Below are 18,242 nucleotides of genomic sequence, written 5' to 3' on the forward strand. Positions count from 1 at the left end.
CAATTTGTGTTATTTGATTATCTTACAATTACTTTCAGGGTTTAATAAGTAGGGGATAATATTTGATCCAAGAAAAAACAACAACCAGAAAACACTTGTTTAATACAAGTCTGACCCTAGTATAACCTTTATTCACATTTTCAGACAATTTTCTGAGGGCAAAACAATTATCAACCAGATTAAAATAGGAAGAACACACTATGCCTGGGCTAGGTTTAAACATTGGAACTTAAATTTAATCCACAGATTTCTTATTTTTGAAACAAAGTGTGAAAATATTTTTGACTACATTGTTATGAAAATAGTAATTACAGAAACCTTTGTTAGAGAAGAACAGGATTCATCTGTAGTAACTCTCAAATTTGGCAACTCTGACAAAAAAAATCCTGAAGCATGTAAGAATGACTTTTTATTTGTATATGTATGTCGAGAGGGGGGGGGGGGGTATCTTTTACATTGAGAGGTGTAGCTGTGATTGGCAACGTTAATTTTGTTTTAATTGCTGGTATCGCAACACGAATTACTGGAAAAGAGATTTGTGTGTTACAAACATCTGGCCCAATTGATTCAGGATGGTGGTGGACACAGCTGCGGCTTAGGCTCTGGCTTGTCAATGACTTGGAAGACGATCCCTTTTGGTACAGGACTTGATCACAAGTAGGGCCATTGTAAAGCAATGCTGGAAAGATTAACATAGTCTGGTTCCTTTATGGTTATAATGAGAACTAGTAGTCTTCATTGCATTTTGAACCCTTGTTTTGCACTGGTGGCTCTGCATACTTTTCGTCACTTTTGCCAATCAGTGACGATGCAAAAGAAAGGTCTATACCAAACCATGTACCCATAATGAGGTTGGATGCTAAAATAGTCTGGCCCCGCTATAACGATTTGTACAGTTGTCATGATAGCAAACAGGGAACATGACGGATTAAAGGTATATTTTGAGTGGCCTCATGGATAGGTTTAAACTGGGCAAAATTTCATAGAGCTGCTTGACAGCAGAAAATGTTGCTTAAAAATAGACCATTCCATTAATCTCCGCCCCATTGGTAATTGAACATTTACAACGCAACGAAGGTCCGACAAATAGGTTTGACGTGTGCGCGTATGCTTTGCGCGCGCGGCAGAGTTGTGCAGAAAGGCATTGGAGAGGCTCACGTGTTCTTGCTCACACGTGCATTGTGGGCGGAGCCTACTGGATCGGTCTATTATTGGCTTTGCAGAAATGAGCATGGTACCAGTCGCAAATTGTACATATATGACATGATAGTTTGGCTGGTACTCTTATTCTGCTAAGCATACTTTTGTTTTGCTTTGCTAATTTTTGTGCCTTTAAAACCCTTTGGTGCACAAATTGGACTTTGATAGACGGTCATAATGTAAAAATTACAACACCTATTAATACTGCCTTCATTAGGCGATTGATGAGCTTTCGTTTGAAGTGATGTTCAACACGGGGTGCTATTGAACAATTTTGCGAAAAACTCAGTTGAGCATTAATTAAAAATTTCTTTTTTTTAATTAATCCGTGCACCAAAGGGTTAATAGTAGTTCTGTGAAATTGGGACCCACTCAAATGTCAGTTGTTCAAATAATTAAATAATAAGGCGTGATTATACAATGTATATGTTGTTTAAATATGTGCTTCAGAAACGAGGGCTGATATTAAAAATGGAAACAAAATCAACTTTCACTGGTGCATTATTTTATTTTGTAACCCTTGACAAAATTTCTTGTGTCTCAAATTAAGAAGAAAAATAATTATGGACCTTACAGAAGGTTCTGTCGCTTGAATGGAAGTAAACAAAATATTCAGAAGTTTTACAATAGCTCTGAATAACTTTTTATAACATCTGTTTTTTCCGACCAAAATAATCCTTGCATATTATAACGTTTTACCAACACTTTTTGACTCTATATTCTTTGTCAACATACTTTGGAAATAACATGAACAGAAAACATAATTGTTTGCATTATTTATGAACTCTAGAGGGCGCCCTATACTGACTACTATTTTTGCTTTAAAGAGATTGTATGTATGTGTTACGTTATTGGAATCCATTGTTTGTGTCAATCCTATATAGAATTGTACATACCATAAAACTAACCTGTGAAAATATCATTTCAAAAGGTGGTAGCGTTTTTTAGATATCGCTGAAAATCTGGAGCGGTTATTGTGCAGGAAGAATACTCTGTTGGAATACCCAATCTGAGAATAGTCAGTAACGCTACTCAGATTCACATTTTGTGGCATTAAAAAGTGATATGTTTTTCCATAACCGCAGTACTTTGAAGTGAAAAGTTTCACAAAGTGCATTATACTATCCAAGGCTGCTGTACTTCTTAACCAAGTAAGATTGGCATTAATTATAAGAGTCGTTACCAAACGTTTGAGCAGAGTGTGGGTTTGAATCCCAATCGTGACACTTGTGTCCCTGAGCAAGACACTTCACTATAATTGCTTCTCTCCACCCAGGGGTAAATGGGTACCTGTGAGGGCAGAGATGGTTCTTGTGATTGATTTAGCCGAGTAGTGCATATTTGTTGCACAAGGCTGTTTACTCCCCAGGGAGCTGAGATGGTTTAAGGAATGATTTAAGACCCAGTGGACCAGGGGTAATAATGTTGGAGCGACATGTTTGCACTGCGTGACGGACCTGAGCGCGATATAAGAAGCCATTATTATTATTATACAGACCCTTTAAAATGTCAAATAGTTTCGTCAAAGTACACGACTGAATCACTGGACAGTAGATAGTCTAGGAAATGAACAATTTTCAAACTCACAAATGTACGTGAGAATAAACAAGTAACAAAAAACCCTTCTACCAACAAAAAAAACCCTAAATAATAACCAAAAGTTAAATGTCTTTTTCATTTGTTTCATATAACTTGTCTTTTCGGCCTTGACATTATCTACTCCTGAATTACTCCTGAATTACATGAAAAGCCTCAAGCTAAAATAAGGAAGTTCTGTGAAATAGTAAAATGGATGACAATTAAGAGGGAGGTCAGCTTAAACATTTGACCTTGATATTGATTTGATTCCTTGCAAATCGCATGTGAGAGAAATACATGTAGTTGCCTTCAAGACCTAATTGGGCTGTATTTCAAAGCAGTTTTTAGTTTGAGCAGAAAATGCCTGGTTTGGTCATACGGTGTAACAATAAGAGACATTTTTTGTGTACATTCCTTAGTTTTCAATGTTACATGTGTTATTACATTTTACATGTGTTATCACCTAACTGATGGAAAACTTGGCCGAGTGGATGTGGCAGGGCCTTCTCATGTTTTTTTTTTATAAACCCTATCCTCTTCCACAAATGGGATTAACTCGAACCCTAACCACTTAGAAATTCGTATGAGTGAAGTTGAAATATTGTCATTTGAATATGCTGTAAAAAAAAATAATAATAATCAAATTTTTTAATTCCATTATCACTATACAGAATTGGTAAGAAACAAAAAACCGTGAAGATCACAGATTTACATAAAACTTACACGGTCTAATGATGATGATAGTAGACATATTTCTGTCTGAAATGTCATATTTGATGAGAAATAAATAATCTAAGAGTTTATCGCTCAGTGAGCGTTTTATTCATTTTTGTTTTGGCATCGAAGCAATATTCTCTTGTGACCCAGATGGCTGATCGATCTCAAACTTCTACAGGTTTGTCAGTTTATGTATATGGTGGATTACATAAAGTGCTTGCACTGCCAGCAACTGTTTTGCTAGCAAAACTAATTCTGTAATGTTCCTTTAATTGAATTTAATTCAACTCCCTGTATAGTCCTCTGTATAGGTTGCATTACGGTAGGCGTTATGAAGCGGTCTTTTGTCCAATCTTTTATCTGACTTCCCATGAGTCAGGGACTTCAAAGTCATCCATCTGAGAGACTTGAGCCTGAGGTGGAGGGCTGGTTGGGCCGGTCGGGCTGTCGGGGCGTTGCATCTTTGATAATGTCCTGGAAAGAAAACAGGAGAAAAATTAATACTAGTTTCTTGTACATGTACACAAAGGTCTGACTTGGGATCCTTATCTTAGGAGGTATGTTGTCATGGAGAGTTTCTTAACCCATGGAGTGTTGTTAAGCAGAATTGTTTGTAATAATACATCTAATAACAAAAATAGTGGCTTGTTTTATAGTGCTTAAATCTGCGATGATCATGGCACCTCAACATTATTACCAGCAGTCGCTGGGCCATTTACTTAAAGGAACCTTTTTGCCTTGGATCAGTCGAGTTGGTCTTTGAAAAGCATTTGTAACTGTTATCAAATGCATATGATTAGAAAGATATTTTAAAAGTAGAATATAATGATCCACACAAGTATCACTCGAAATTGCGTGGTTTTCCTTTTACCTCGTCAACTAACACGGTCGGTCATTTATTGACTTCCATAAATGACCGACCGTGTTAGTTCGCAAAGTAAAACCACCCATTTTCGAGGCAAATTTGTGTGGATCATTGTATTCTACTTTTAAAACATCTTTCTAACTATATGCATTTTATAACAAACGGTTACACACGCTTTTCAAAGACCAACTCGACTGATCCAAGGCAACGTGTTCCTTTAATACCTTAAGTCATCTCAGCTCCCATACCAGGGAGGATACAGCCTGTGATGACAAGTATGTAGCACACTAAGCTAAATCATTCACAAGAACCATCTTTGCCCGCAAAGGTACCCATTCACCCCTTGGTGGAGAGAAGCAATTATAGCTAAGCATCTTGCTCAAGGACATACAGGTCATGACCTGGTTTTCAAACCCACATTTTATTATGACCTAGCCACCAGAACTTGAGTCCGATGCTCTAAACCGCTCAGACATGACTTTGGTAACAATTTATGGATGGTAAGACATTACTGCGACTTAACCAGTCTATTGAGATTGGGATTGGGTGAGTGAGTGAGACTTACGTCAGATGTCTTGGGGCTTGGTGCTTGGTGTGGAGGATCGGAGGCGGGGCTTTTGGGCGATCCCCAACGACTGAAGACAGCGTTGCACTTGGAATGAAACAGGTGCTCCTGATGGGCAAAAAATGAAACAACAATTAAACCTATAATAATAAATAATAGTAAGATGAAAGAATCATGGTTTAGTTGCTAAGCAGAAAATACTGCCTGACAAATTTCTTTGCTAAGCCAAAATTGGGTGGGGCACCAGTCACAACATTGTTCTGACGGGCTTAATGTAAGATGGAGGTCTATGAATGTAGAAGAAATAACCAACAATAATATACCATCAGTATTCTACATCATTCAGTAAAAATTCAGCAGGGAATCGCAAGTCAAGTCAAGTGGTTTAAACCTCTACCTATCAGTAAACTTACTTCCTGGCAGTCGTGACGACGTTCCTCTTGGGTTCTTGATCGTAACTCTGCGATTCACAGCCGTACATCTCGGATAATTCATGAACGACACGCCGCTGGTCCCGATTCATGGAGGGGAAGACGTGACTGCGACTTGGATGCTTTGACTTTGATAAAATAAAAAAAAATCCTCAGTCTCGTAAAAGGGGTTTGCCCTGGTGTTCCTGGCTGTGGCTGCTGTATGCGCCGTAGCACCTTGTAAACCCCTATGAAGTGCTAAAGTCTCAGAATTCATCACTGCAATCTTATTGAGAGTTTGTATATACTCAGCGCCTTGAGTACCTTGTTTGGAAGATACGTGCGCTATATAAGACTTCAATATTATTATGTCCACGCACGAAGAGTAATCTGAGAAATGTTTGTGACAGTAACGTGTCTCAGATTCAATTTGAAGGACAAGAACTGATATCATCACTTCAGGTCGATCAAACTCCTATCCAGATCTTTTGTCCAAAGAACAGAACTTCCTCTTCAAATACTTACAGCTTGAGCAGAGGCTACCAAAGCTGCGATCTCCTTCTCTATGCCAGCTACAAAAGCTGGGGTTTTCCTGTTCAGGGAAGATTAAGAATATCCGTTAAAGTTGATTGTCTTCAAAGAATATTGTCTTTAAGAAGTGTTTTGTGCAAAATGCTGACATTAGTAAGGGTTCGGTTTTTGTATTGGCACTAGAGTCCTTGAGCAAGATACTAAGACCATAATTGCTTCATTCTTTATGGGATTTGTAAAGCGTAGGCTTTAATAATAATAATAATAACAATAACAATATCAATAACAATAACAATAACAATAACAGTAACAGTAATAGTAATAGTGGCTTCTTATATAGCGCTCAGGTCCGTCACGCAGTGATGCTCATGTTGCTTCAACATTATAACCCCTGGTCACTGGGCCTTACACATTCCTTAAACCATCTCAGCTCCCCGGGGAGTATACAGCCTGTGCCGCAAAATATGTAGCGGACTGAGCTTATTAGTCACATTAACCAACTCTGCCCTCACAGGTAACAATTTACCCCTGGGGGGAGAGAAGCAATTATAGTAATTATAGCTTTGTGTTGTGTAATGCATGCTGAAGACCAAAGTACAATTATTGTAAGAACATGGGGTTTGCCCAGGGCCCGAATTTATAGAATTGTTGAATTGCTTTGAATTTAGGGTCGACAGGAAAAATGAAACAGTTTAATTACTTGGCTTGCTCTTTCAGGAACATATTGTAGGTCGGAGTAAACTTTGAGCTCTCTGGGTTGATCTGCAATGCAGAGGCGAGTCTCCTGTAATTGTCAACAAAAATAAACAAATAATATTAGTATTTTTGTTTACGTATAGCGACTACTGGTAATGCCATGATTTTTGTGAATTTCAAGTTGACATGTTACTGATTCATTATAACGGTCCTATACTTTGATGCGAGCAAGAATGACATTTTAAACCAGAACCAAAAGAAAAGTCTCCAACAGATTTTAGTGAGTTTAGTACAAACAGGCAAAAAATGAGCTTGAACGAAAGTTTAAAGGGAACAAAAGCTGCTTACCTGTTTCTGGCGAGAATGGAACACTGCTGATCACACTCCAACCTACAAAATAAAATGTCCAAAAGCAAACGATTTCAATATCCCGAGTGAAAGAAAATGTTGGACACAGACACCATGCCATGATCTCTGTTGCCCTGGTCTTGGCTTCTGTTGCCCTGGTCTTGGCCCCCCATTCAAAGTTTCTCATAGACTTTGGAATGCAATGCCCTCATCTTTGGGTACATTGATTGAACCTTATTACTAATGGCATACTCTCCTGTCCAACTGGCCTGTGCCACAAACATTCACAGGAGATTGTGGAGACCAAGTCCATAGTACACAAGTAATAGGGTTTCCACAAAAGACCAGCTGTACAAATAGAAGAAACCCAATGCTAGCCTGGATGTTTTTATTTTTTAAATATTTTTTATATGCAAGTCGCCAGACACACAAGGCCTGAAGGCCACTTCAAGGTGTGGGGGATACAATTGTTATTTCCAGAGGCCATTGCCACCTACTCCTAGGGCTGAAACAGGGTTACCCCCTTTACAGTCCATATGCATGGATGTAGGCTTGGGTATCATCAATCCGAAGCCTGGCTGGTAGAGCAGAAAGCACTACCTCCCCAATTTTATGTAGCAAGTGTGATGACTGGGATTCGAACCCACACTCTGCTGATCAAACACCAGAGCTTGAATCCGGTGCTCTTAACCGCTCGGCCATGACACATGGTGTGGTACTTTTTGGCAGTCTGACCAGCGTATAGGAGGATGTTTCACAAAAGCATAACTCACTGTCTTTGTTTCTTGCTATTCCTCAGAGCCATCATCTGACTTATATCAACATCTCCACCAGACTGACTTCTCTGCCCGGCTAGAGTATATGTTGCCAATCTAAAGAAGAACAAAAATTACAATTACAAATATTACGGAAACTGGAAATAGTATGTAACAACTCAACATGACAAAGAAGCTTACAGCGTGATAAATTTCAGAGAATGAATTATTTACAACTTGTTTAATGGCCTCACGTTTTGATCCTACCAGAGTCTTTCTCAAGTTGAGCCGTGAGACTTTGCATTTATACCCTAGGTCTCTTGGGTTGATAAGCAATGTGCAACAGCTTATTCCATTGATGTTTTCTGTAGAATTAATTATGTGGGTCTTTCCCGACTCTTACAAAGTACATCACAAAGTAACTCCTCCAGACTACTAAACTCCAATAGACCGTATTGAATATGACGTTACCGTTCAAATATCTGCCCTACAACATGGCGTCTGTGCGCGTGTGTGCGTGCATGTGCCGTAGAAATCAAACCAGGAATGCTGCGTGATGCGTGCTTCAATGATGCACACGCTTAGACACACATACGGTTGGCCCTACAAGACGGAGACTTTCATAGCAAAAAGGGGGTTATTCAATCTGGTCTATACATGTACACGTACATGGTGGTTCTGTCACTGTTTTAAATGTCACTAAAAATTCAAAGGCGCTTATACCCATGATACCTTTTATTCACTTTTCTTTTGCTGGATTTTGATTGAGTCTCTAATCTTTACCTCTGGAAGGCCTCGTTGAGTTGAGCATCATCCCCTCCTTGTAGACACTGAGTGGCCTCGGAGCGATTCCCGCAGGCACAGTGGATGGAGAACTTAGCCTTACACTGGGTGGGTGGGCAGGGGTTGCCCACATGGCATGGGGCGGCACAGGGGTGGCCACACTCTGGACGAGGGGCAAGGCATGGGTGTTTGCAGGCTTCGCAGGTACCCTGTCGGGGAAACAAAATAGGATTACAGTAAAACGTTATTACAAACCATTCTTGAAAGGCAAAGAATACATTTAGTTTTTGTAACCGTTTGATTGTTTTAATCCTATATAAATGTATGTTTACCGTAGCACACTTCTCAGATTCAACTTTTGGGGCATAAAATGTATAGCTTTGTACATAACCCAGATTACTTTAAAGTGAAATCTTTCTTAAAATGCTTTATACTTTCATTTTCATACTTTTTACTTAAAGCTGCTGTAGGCTCCAAACTAAAGGTTTATTGCCACTAATTTTAAGAGTGATTACTGAGCATATACCTTCCTTTAAAGGACATTTTGAAAGCTTTTTGTGACTCGGTCCAATAAGTACATTTCCTAAGGAGTGGGGGAGTTGAGGGGGTTGTCTTGAGTACTCGTACCTTATGACAAATCTTCTTACAGTTGTGCATCTGGCACTGTAGTTTCTTCTCGCATGGATGGCCGCATGAGATGTCCTTGATGTGGCATGGGATGTTGTAACGTTTCTATTTGTAAAAAGTAAAAAGATCATCATTACACTTAGCATACACTAGATCCTACTCCCCCCCCCCCCCCCCCCACATATGCTTTCCCTGCCTCATTAGATGTGTTTGTCTTCAAGATAAAAGTGCACAGCTTCTTCTTGGATCAAATGTCTTAACTTGCTACTTCTATTTTAGGTCATTGTTTCCTTTGGTGGTTATGGTGTAGTGTAGGTTAGTTTAGTGTCTTGACTAGGAGATTGTGACCTGGGAATTGACAGCCTTTGGGGCCAAGACCAACAGAGTAGAGTTGGGATGAACAGAACGCTAAGTCAGACAATAGGGCTGTTAGCCTAGTCTCAGGACTCCATGACCACAGGCTTCACTTCCCTTGTTTTTCACTGTTTCATAGACTTATTCTATTGATCCTTCTTTTTGTTGATCTTCTATACAACTTGATTCTAGCTTTTGCTATGGGCCACTGTTTATCTGTGCGCTGTTTTTATCTGGTTCCTGAATCAAAATCAAAAATACAATTTTAATATAAAAAAATAAAAAAATTAGCGCTAATCCTGACCTCATGGTTCCCCATGCACATTTTAGACGAGAGTTCGGCACACGGTGGGCATGCCGTCTCGTAGTGACAGTTGTGACGTACAGTGTGATTGCAGTCATGCCGACGGGCGCACAGTTGGGGGCATTCTGGGGGCCTGGTGCCACACTGGATCGGGGGCATCATAACGGTTGCCCCGCAGTGGCAGGTGTGCTCATCAAAACCTGCAAAATATTGAAAATAATTGGTCGTTGTCAATTGGCGTACTCTCCTGACCAACTGGCCCTTGCCCCAAAATGGCACAGGAAAATGTGAAAACGAAAGTCTTTAGTACAATTGTAAGCCATTGGGTTTGCAAATAACACCTGCAGTACAAACCTAATGCAAGTCTACAAGGTGTGGTAGTTTGTGGCATTCTATGGTACAGAAACTCAGTGGACACTATCGGTAATTACTCAAAATAATTATTAGCATAAAACCTCACTTGCTAACGAGTAATGGGGAGAGGTTGATAGTATAAATCATTGTGAGAAACGGCTCCCTCTGAAGTGATGTAGTTTTCGAGAAAGAAGTAATTTTCCACGAACTTGATTTCGAGACCTCAAGTTTAGAATTTGAGGTCTCGAAATCAAGCATCTGAAACCACACAACTTCGTGTGACAAGGGTGTTTTTTTCTTTCATAGTTATCTCGCAACTCCGACGACCAATCAAGCTCAAATTTTCACAGGTTTGTTATTTTATGCATATGTTGAGATACACCAAGTGAGAAGACTGGTCTTTGACAATTACCAATAGTGTCCATTGTCTTTAAAACAACAACTCTATATTTAACACCTGCAGTACAAACCTAATGCTAGTCTACAAGGTGTGGTAGTTTGTGGCATTCTATGGTACCTTAAAGGGTAAGAAGTAGAGCAACTTTGGATTGTATAATGCATTTCACCTCAAAGTGCTGCACGGTTATGGAACAATTATATAATTTTGTATTCCCAAAACTTTAATGTATGATTTAGACTTTGTATTTCTATGGAATTAAACTTCCTGCGTGGACATGTTCGCTCCGGAGTTTTGGCGATATTTTATTGTATACAACTACATCTATATAGGATTAAAACAATTGAACTGTTCCTAAAACTAAATATATACAATGCCTTTAAACTCACTTGCATTGAGGCAACGTACACAGTTACCGGGGTGGCACATCTCTTCACATCTGTGTAGTCCGCAGTTAAGCATTCGTCCGCAGATCTGACCGCAGTGGTGATTCTTGTCCTGAAATTGTTGAAAACAAGATTGCTTTTAAGCAAGATTTTTCTGTATTTGGAAAGTTTGAATGGGTGAATGGACAAAATAGTCTGCACCCTTTCGAAAATCAGTAATCAAGATATTTTGTATGGGGGACATGGCTATTAATATCCTCTTTGATTTGATGAGTTGTACCTCAAATTTGAGATTCATTTAATTTCATTTCATTTAATTTTTTCTGGCTGTGAAGCCAAGGACATTCAGAAACAATAACTTAATCACTGAACTAGGAAGAAAGTCTTATGTGGTAGAAAAACCCCAGAGAAATATTCCATGGGAACATCCAAGCAGTTAGGTAGGGACTGAAAAACCCAATCCAGACAGTGCCCGGTGTGATTCGAACCGGGGTCCTAGAAGTGGAAGTCAAGGAAAGATACCACTATGCCAACCACTGTACTGTTCATTCTAAGCATCGGGCCTGGCATACTTAAGTCCTAAGATAAATCATACCATGCAGCACTTGGTGTTACACTTATGCTTCCCACAATCCTTCTTCTTGGTGCACTTCCTGTCACATGCCATAGACACCTCACCCGTGGCTACGTCCAATGCTTCGACGAGATCTCGGCAGGAGACGTCGATCATGCGGTGGCCGCATCGGCAGCGTATGGTGGACGTTAGAGAGCACTCTTTACAAGCTCCTTCATGGCATGTCTTCTTACAGGTGTGGATGTCTTTAAGGAGATAAACAAAAGAATTAAACAAGCAGTAACTCAATGTAACTCGAGCCTGAACCGCAAATTTCTGACAACTGCTTACCAGTGTTGTTGACTCAAGTAGGTGACCTGGACAACAAAGGTAGTCAACGAAAAGATTTGATTTTACATAAGTTTGTCACAATCTAATGAGAGTGGACATATTTTGGGATATGTGACTTGCAACTTGACTTGACTTGAGGAAAAATGATTTGGTTACAACACTGCTGCTCACCCTCTCCACCACACATGAGTGGCTTGCTGCAGGTGTTCTCGCATGTTGGAATCGGGTCCAGGCAAGACTCCCGTTTCTGACCTTCCTTTGTTAGTTCCGACAGCTTGGTCTGGCCGCAGGGACAGTGGGTCACCATATCGGGGGTCAGAGAGCAAGGGTAGCAGGGTCCTGGGTGGCATGGTCTAGTGCAGGTATGCTTGTCACAGGCTAGAGTTCTAAATGATAAATAAAGAGGAAGAAACTGTAAATAAACAGTACACTTGCGGGTAAAAACCTTTTGTAAATCTCTTTTGCGGGGGTGTTGGCTCTGAAAAAGAGCCGGTGTTGTATCAACATTTCGAACAGTATACTCTGCTCGTCTTTAGGAGAAATGATGACGAGGCAAAAAATAAGTAGGATTTCAAACTTGACATGGTGGAAGTATAACTAATGTGAAGTTTGTGGTAACACCATGTGAAAAGGCAGAAAATGGAAAAATGGAAACTTGTTTCGCTTGAAGATTATGTAGAAGTTTGGTTTGAAAAGTAGTCTGGTTCTTGTAGAGTGTCATGGCCGAGTGGTTAAGAGCATCGAATTCAAGTTCTGGTGCGTTTTCACCGGAGTGTGGGTTCGAATCCCGGTCGTGACACTTGTGTCCTTGAGCAAGATACTTTACTATAATTGCTTCTCTTCACCCAGGGGAATAAATGGGTACCTGCGAGGGTAGAGGTTGATATTGTGAATGAAAAAGCCTTTGGAGCGATATAAACTGTTGCCCAGGTTGTATACTCCCAAGGGAGCTGAGAAACATTAAAAAGGGATGTTATTGGCCCTATGACCAGGGCACTAATGTAAAGCGCTTAGAGAATTAAGTGTTAGTTATTAGGCGCTATATAAATCGAAAGTTATTATTAGTTATTATTCTTTACCTTTCACAAAGAGCATGGCATGAGTATTGTTCAGGTCCTTCTTGAAGCGGGTTACCAGACTCGTCCAATCCACACAGCACAAGTTTGTTGTCCTTACCGCAATAGCACTCTATGATTAATGGAAAGATTGTTAGGTTTAATAAAGATCAACAGGTGGTCAGCTTGGCTTTCCTCCCCTTTCCACCTCTAGGCCCCTGGTTTGGATCACGCTGGGGGCACTACACTGATAGGGTTTTCAGTTCCTAACGGGCTGCGTGGGTTTTCCCTGGAATAATTCTCTGGGGGTTTTGCTCCTACATCTAAAACTGAAACTTTTTGGCTGTTGTCAAAGTGGTAAAGTTTTAAGACTGCAGTACTTGCAATCACAACAAGGTTGTGGGTTCGAACCCTACTTAGCTAACTGCTGATTTCGAAATGACTAGAATATTTAGATTTATAAGTATTGTCGATATTGTAACTATTGGTAAATGTCAAAGACCAGTCTTCTCACTTGGTGTACCTCAACATTATGCATAAATCGGAGTTGCGAGATAACTATGAAAGAAAAAACACCCTTGTCACACGAAGTTGTGTGCGTTTAGATGGTTGATTTCGAGACCTCAAATTCTAAACTTGAGGTCTCAAAATCAAATTCGTGGAAAATTACCATTTCTCACAATGTTTTATACTACCAACCTCTCCCCATTACTCGCTACCAAGTAAGGTTTTATGCTAATAATTATTTTGAGTAATTACCAATAGTGTCCACTGCCTTTAAACCAATGTTTGTAAGAGCTGTTGCCAGCTTGGCATTTATATTCCCTTGTCCTGAGTTCCCTGGAGAGGAATATCATCTAAAATAAGGCCGTGTCCGAATTGGCGACTTTGGCTACAGCTACGGCTAGACCAGCGCGTCTACCAGTGTTGAAGAATAGCAGACGCGCGCGCCCTAGCCGTAGCTGTAGCCGAAGTCCCCAATTCGGACACGGCCTTAGACTCAATATGTTTACCTTGTTGAAGTTCCACCTGGCAAGGTTCGCATTTCCCTGAATGACACACTGCCTCACACTCATGAATCCCGCAGTTCAGCGTCTTGCCGCACTCTCCCTCGCAGCGCACCACCTGCGCCGTTCCGCAGCGAATCGTCTGCGTCGTCCCCCCGCATAGACAAGTCTGCTTGATGCTGGCCGGACACGGCGGGCACGGGCCTGGATGGCATAGAATGTTGCAGGGGTGGACGCAGTTGGTCTTGGAACGTTTACGTCGGCATACCTCGCCGCAGCTGTGCGGCATCTCGCCGGGTTGGTACGGCGGATCGCGCATCTTGGTGCAGAAGCATTTGTAGGTGTAAGGAATTGGAAGGCTTATGTTACGACACATTGGGCACTGCCACCCATCGGTTCCTGATTAACAAATAGATCAAAAGAGAAACATATGAATATAAAATTGAGCTGCCAAGAGGTACATGTACGTGTCTCCGGTTACAGTCCACCCTGTGGTGCAGGCGTCAGGCGGACTGGGGGGGGGGGAGGGGGGGGGGGGAGAGGCGGGGGTTGGCACGGCCTGATGTAATAAATAGATGGCTGGCATGGTTCCATTTTATGAGAGGGTTAGATCAGAGGCCGATTTTGTACGCTGGTTATGGTGAAGAGTTTTTTTCCCAGTCCATCAAAAGAACCAGAATCCTATGAACTTCCATTTCCACTTTTGCGTTTTTATTGATTGTCTTTGTTTCTTGGTTCTTTTCTGATGTGTGATCAAGGGTCCCCATGTAGCGGGCTTGCCTGCCTGTCGTGGGTTTCCCCTTTTGCACTAAGTTATATTTTTATGCTTGCCCAATAAAGGTAATAAACTAAACTAATCTAAAGATAAATTCCTTGCCTTCAGCGGCCGCAGCAGGTGACTTCGCCCACTTCTTAATGCACCTCATGTGGAACACATTGTAGCATTCCTGACAACTCCAGATGGGGGAATCACACCTCACCGTCTCACAACACACTGTGCACTCGTACGTCCCCTCTGTCAGCTGCTCGATCATCGACCCAGTCTGGGTGTCTTTACTCCCCTGATACTGAGAGCGGTTCTTGGTTTTCGAGGAGTCATTCCTGTTTGGAAGATCATTTTTAATTGACTTATTAGGTGGACCAAAGAGTACAACAAAAATAGACATAAAATAACTCTGGCCTTTGTTTTGCTGTGGTACCCTCTCCAAGGTTCCAATCCAAGAGATAATTTAACTTAACACAGTACTGTTTTGAATTATGAATATTTTACTTTCACATTTGGGCTATTGAAAAACAAAGAACAACCAAAGTACCTGTTCTTCTTCGGAGGAATTTTGTTCGCATTTCCCCGTCCAGATTCAAACCGTCCTTCCCCAGAGCGCCCTCTATTGTTATTGGAAGACACAGCTCCAACATCCTGATTGCGTTCATTCCCAAACGACGATGCAGCACCACGAAAAACCGGCTGATGCGACTGACCTCTGAAAGGTCCACGCTGTGAGTGTGACCTAAACCCACGACCTCTCACCCTTTGGGGTTGACCTTGCAAGAAGAAGTCCTGTTCCAGCACCTGACCATAGCCCCCATAGTTACCGAACTGCTGATTTGACTGACTGAAGTCCAGCTGAGGGGGTTGTAGCGGCTGGTTTTGGTAGCTCTCGGCGAAACCTTGATTAAAGTTTGGAGCCAGACGTCCGCGACCCCTCCTGTAGAATGGTCTACCCCCACCACGAGGTTGTCTGTACGATTGCTGAGAGTAGTTTTGAGTTAACAGATAGGGCTGGAAAGGTTGGAAGTTTTGCTGTCCTCCACTCTGCTGGAATCGCGGCTGTTGCGACTGAGAGTGATTGAAGTCCAAGGGTGTTTGCTGTACGTTGAATTCGGCCATTGAGTTTCTACATAAAAACAAAACAAATGTTATAGACGTTTTTAAAAATACACTTTTGAAAAGAAAACCCAGGCAAGCCTACTGTGCACGCACGATTAACGGGACAATACGTCATCAGTCTCAGACATCATTCTTGTTACTCCTAGAACTATTTCGATTTCGTCCCCTATCGTCTCCCGTAACCTCAAATGGTTCCCAGACGCGTGTCCATATATTTTGTACACAAAGTGCGGATTGGGTATCTTTTCTTTCCAGGACGAACGTGTGCAGATAATTCTCCATGTTTGTCCTGGGAAAACAAAAAAATACACACATTTGTAGTGCAATGGTAAAACGGAGTAGTTGGGGACTGAATAACGGTAAGAATTTATCATTTTAAAAATTTTTTGAGATTGCGAAGTGGATTTTCTGTCATCCCCTCGGACAGTGAGATATCAAACGACACATAGAGCCTAATTTTGGTGAGAAAAGAAGAAGAAGAAAAAAAGCGATTTGCGATCACAAAATTATTGTCGTTATTGTCGTGAGAGATGTAACCCTATGAGGTTACGGGAGACGATAGCGGACGAAACCAAATGGTTCTAGGAGTACATTCTTGTGGGCTCACCGAATCACGCTAATTGGAATTTCGAGAATACCAGTGGACGACTGTCCTTTTGATGTAGGGTTGTTCGAACTCCATGTATTTCCTTTCTCCAACATGTCCAAGGTTGAGAACAGCAGTGCAATCACAGCAGTGGATTGTTAAATTGCCCCAGGGCCAGACGCTGCCACTGAGACTGACTACTCCTAGCTAGTCGATGCGGTTTTGTTCCGCTATTTATTGTCAGATTGTCTCCAGACGATAGCGGAACGAAACCGCATAGTTCTAGGAGTAGCCACTGACCTGCTCCACGCCACAGCCGGCCATTGACTGAGCCCTGAGCTGAGCCAGTCACTCAACCAGTGCTAAAACTAAAAAACTAAAAAGTACCTAGGGCTGCCAACTCAAATTCAAAACAATATGAATAGATTTACTGCTGAGACTTAGCAGTTAGCTTTAGTTTAGAATAATACTTAAAAAATAATAGTATACTAAAATAGTAGGGATTTTTTAGGGCCAACTCATTTTATCAAATAAAAATTTAACTTTTCTTCCGATCAAAATATCTGATTCCATTATGATTTTTCAAATTGTTCTCCTACTGCAAAACTTACCTCACCTTTTGCGGAATTCTTGTTAACTACGGTTCTTTCATTAGTGGGATTACACCACTAACTTGCAATATTGCTTTCCCTCTGAACTTATCACCCCCCCCCCCCTTTCCGCGAGAAAGAGCGAGATTGTACGCGATTGTAATAGCGCCCTCTTTTGGTCTGTTTGGACCAGTTAGCAATCTATTGTTTGCGTGCTGGTAAAAGTTTGTACTGTACGTGGTTTGTACGGAAAGTATACAAAGTTCATAGATAAGATGAAATCTAGAATACTCCACTTGTTTCCTGAAATAAACCTCATTATTTTCACCCATAAATATTTAAAAGAACATTACAGAATTGGTAAAAGAAAAATCGTGGAATTTGAAACAGAACTTCTTTTTATGCATGAGAGTTTTTATTAGTATGTTTTTTGCTCATCTGCTTTATTATTGTAAGTTTTTATGTAATACGAGTGTTTTCTCTTTGTATTTAAATATGTAGCTGATTTTTATATAATGTGTACAGAGCTTTTAGGCGTTGCATAAGGCGCTATGTAAATGTTCTTTTGTTACTATTATTATTATTTTTACTTGTAATGAATGAGCGATTACACATTGCTAACACTGCCAGCAACTGTTTTGTTATCCAATTATGTACATGTTCCTTTAACGATACAGTGTAGACATATACTTCAAACAGGTCCAAAGGCTGCACAAGGATTACTTAAAAGTTTGCAACTCCAAACGGGGAATTAATTATTGTTTGCTATCTGTTTACCTTTTTAGAGCGAAATTTGAAACATGACGTCATTTGATTTCAACAAAAAAAAAGGGTCTTATAATGATTAACAACGATGTCAACAACCTAAATCACATGACTTTGTAATTTTGCACTATATAAAAGTGTAATAATGAACGGTATTTTGTTACACAATTTTAACATAAATCAGACGTATCCCATACTTTTGTTTGGGCCCTGGTGACCAGTCTTTTTTTCTTTGTCTTTTTCTTCCACTCTGTGCTTTTTAACAAGTGTTCTGCGCCTCTGATCATTTTGTATGTAAGGGGCGCAATATAATTTTTAAATATTAGTATTATTTTTTCTTAACATAAGGTATAAAGAGACTTGTAAGTTTTTCCCACTCAAATTATGAGGATTCTATTTTGGGGGAAAGTGAGTTTAGGCCTGTAACACATTGAAGTTGACCTCTCCAGGCCCCTCGATACAAACCGGCGCTTATACGCCTACCTCAAAAGTAGGTAGCTACAACAATAACGATAAGACTGCACCAATGCAAAGGTCATGATGGGTCAACCAAAATGAATTGCCTGATGATTTTGTT

The 18,242-nt window shown here is 40.6% G+C and overlaps 1 protein-coding gene across 2 annotated transcripts; it reads right to left on the minus strand.

Moving 5' to 3' along the window:
* Positions 1-3,702: 3,702 nt before the first annotated feature.
* On the minus strand, positions 3,703-17,012 carry LOC117300300 (transcriptional repressor NF-X1-like). Of its 2 annotated transcripts, none has more exons than XM_033784037.1 (18): positions 16,922-17,012; positions 15,150-15,731; positions 14,714-14,937; positions 13,843-14,235; positions 12,854-12,962; positions 11,946-12,160; positions 11,466-11,689; positions 10,874-10,982; positions 9,734-9,933; positions 9,076-9,180; positions 8,449-8,657; positions 7,684-7,782; positions 6,911-6,952; positions 6,567-6,650; positions 5,861-5,927; positions 5,339-5,484; positions 4,926-5,033; positions 3,703-3,969 (listed from the first exon to the last, which is right to left on the minus strand). In XM_033784037.1, the coding sequence occupies exons 2-18, from the start codon at positions 15,722-15,724 to the stop codon at positions 3,852-3,854; spliced, it is 3,027 nt and encodes a 1,008-aa protein (XP_033639928.1). In that variant the 5' UTR covers positions 15,725-15,731; positions 16,922-17,012; the 3' UTR covers positions 3,703-3,851. The 2 variants fall into 2 exon arrangements, with proteins under 2 accessions (XP_033639928.1, XP_033639927.1); XM_033784036.1 differs by having other exon boundaries at positions 3,852-3,969; positions 16,927-17,012.
* Between the last annotated feature and the right edge of the window lie 1,230 nt (positions 17,013-18,242).

This window comes from Asterias rubens, chromosome 15 (genome assembly GCF_902459465.1).
Source record: "Asterias rubens chromosome 15, eAstRub1.3, whole genome shotgun sequence".
Classification (NCBI taxonomy): Eukaryota; Metazoa; Echinodermata; class Asteroidea; order Forcipulatida; family Asteriidae; genus Asterias; species Asterias rubens.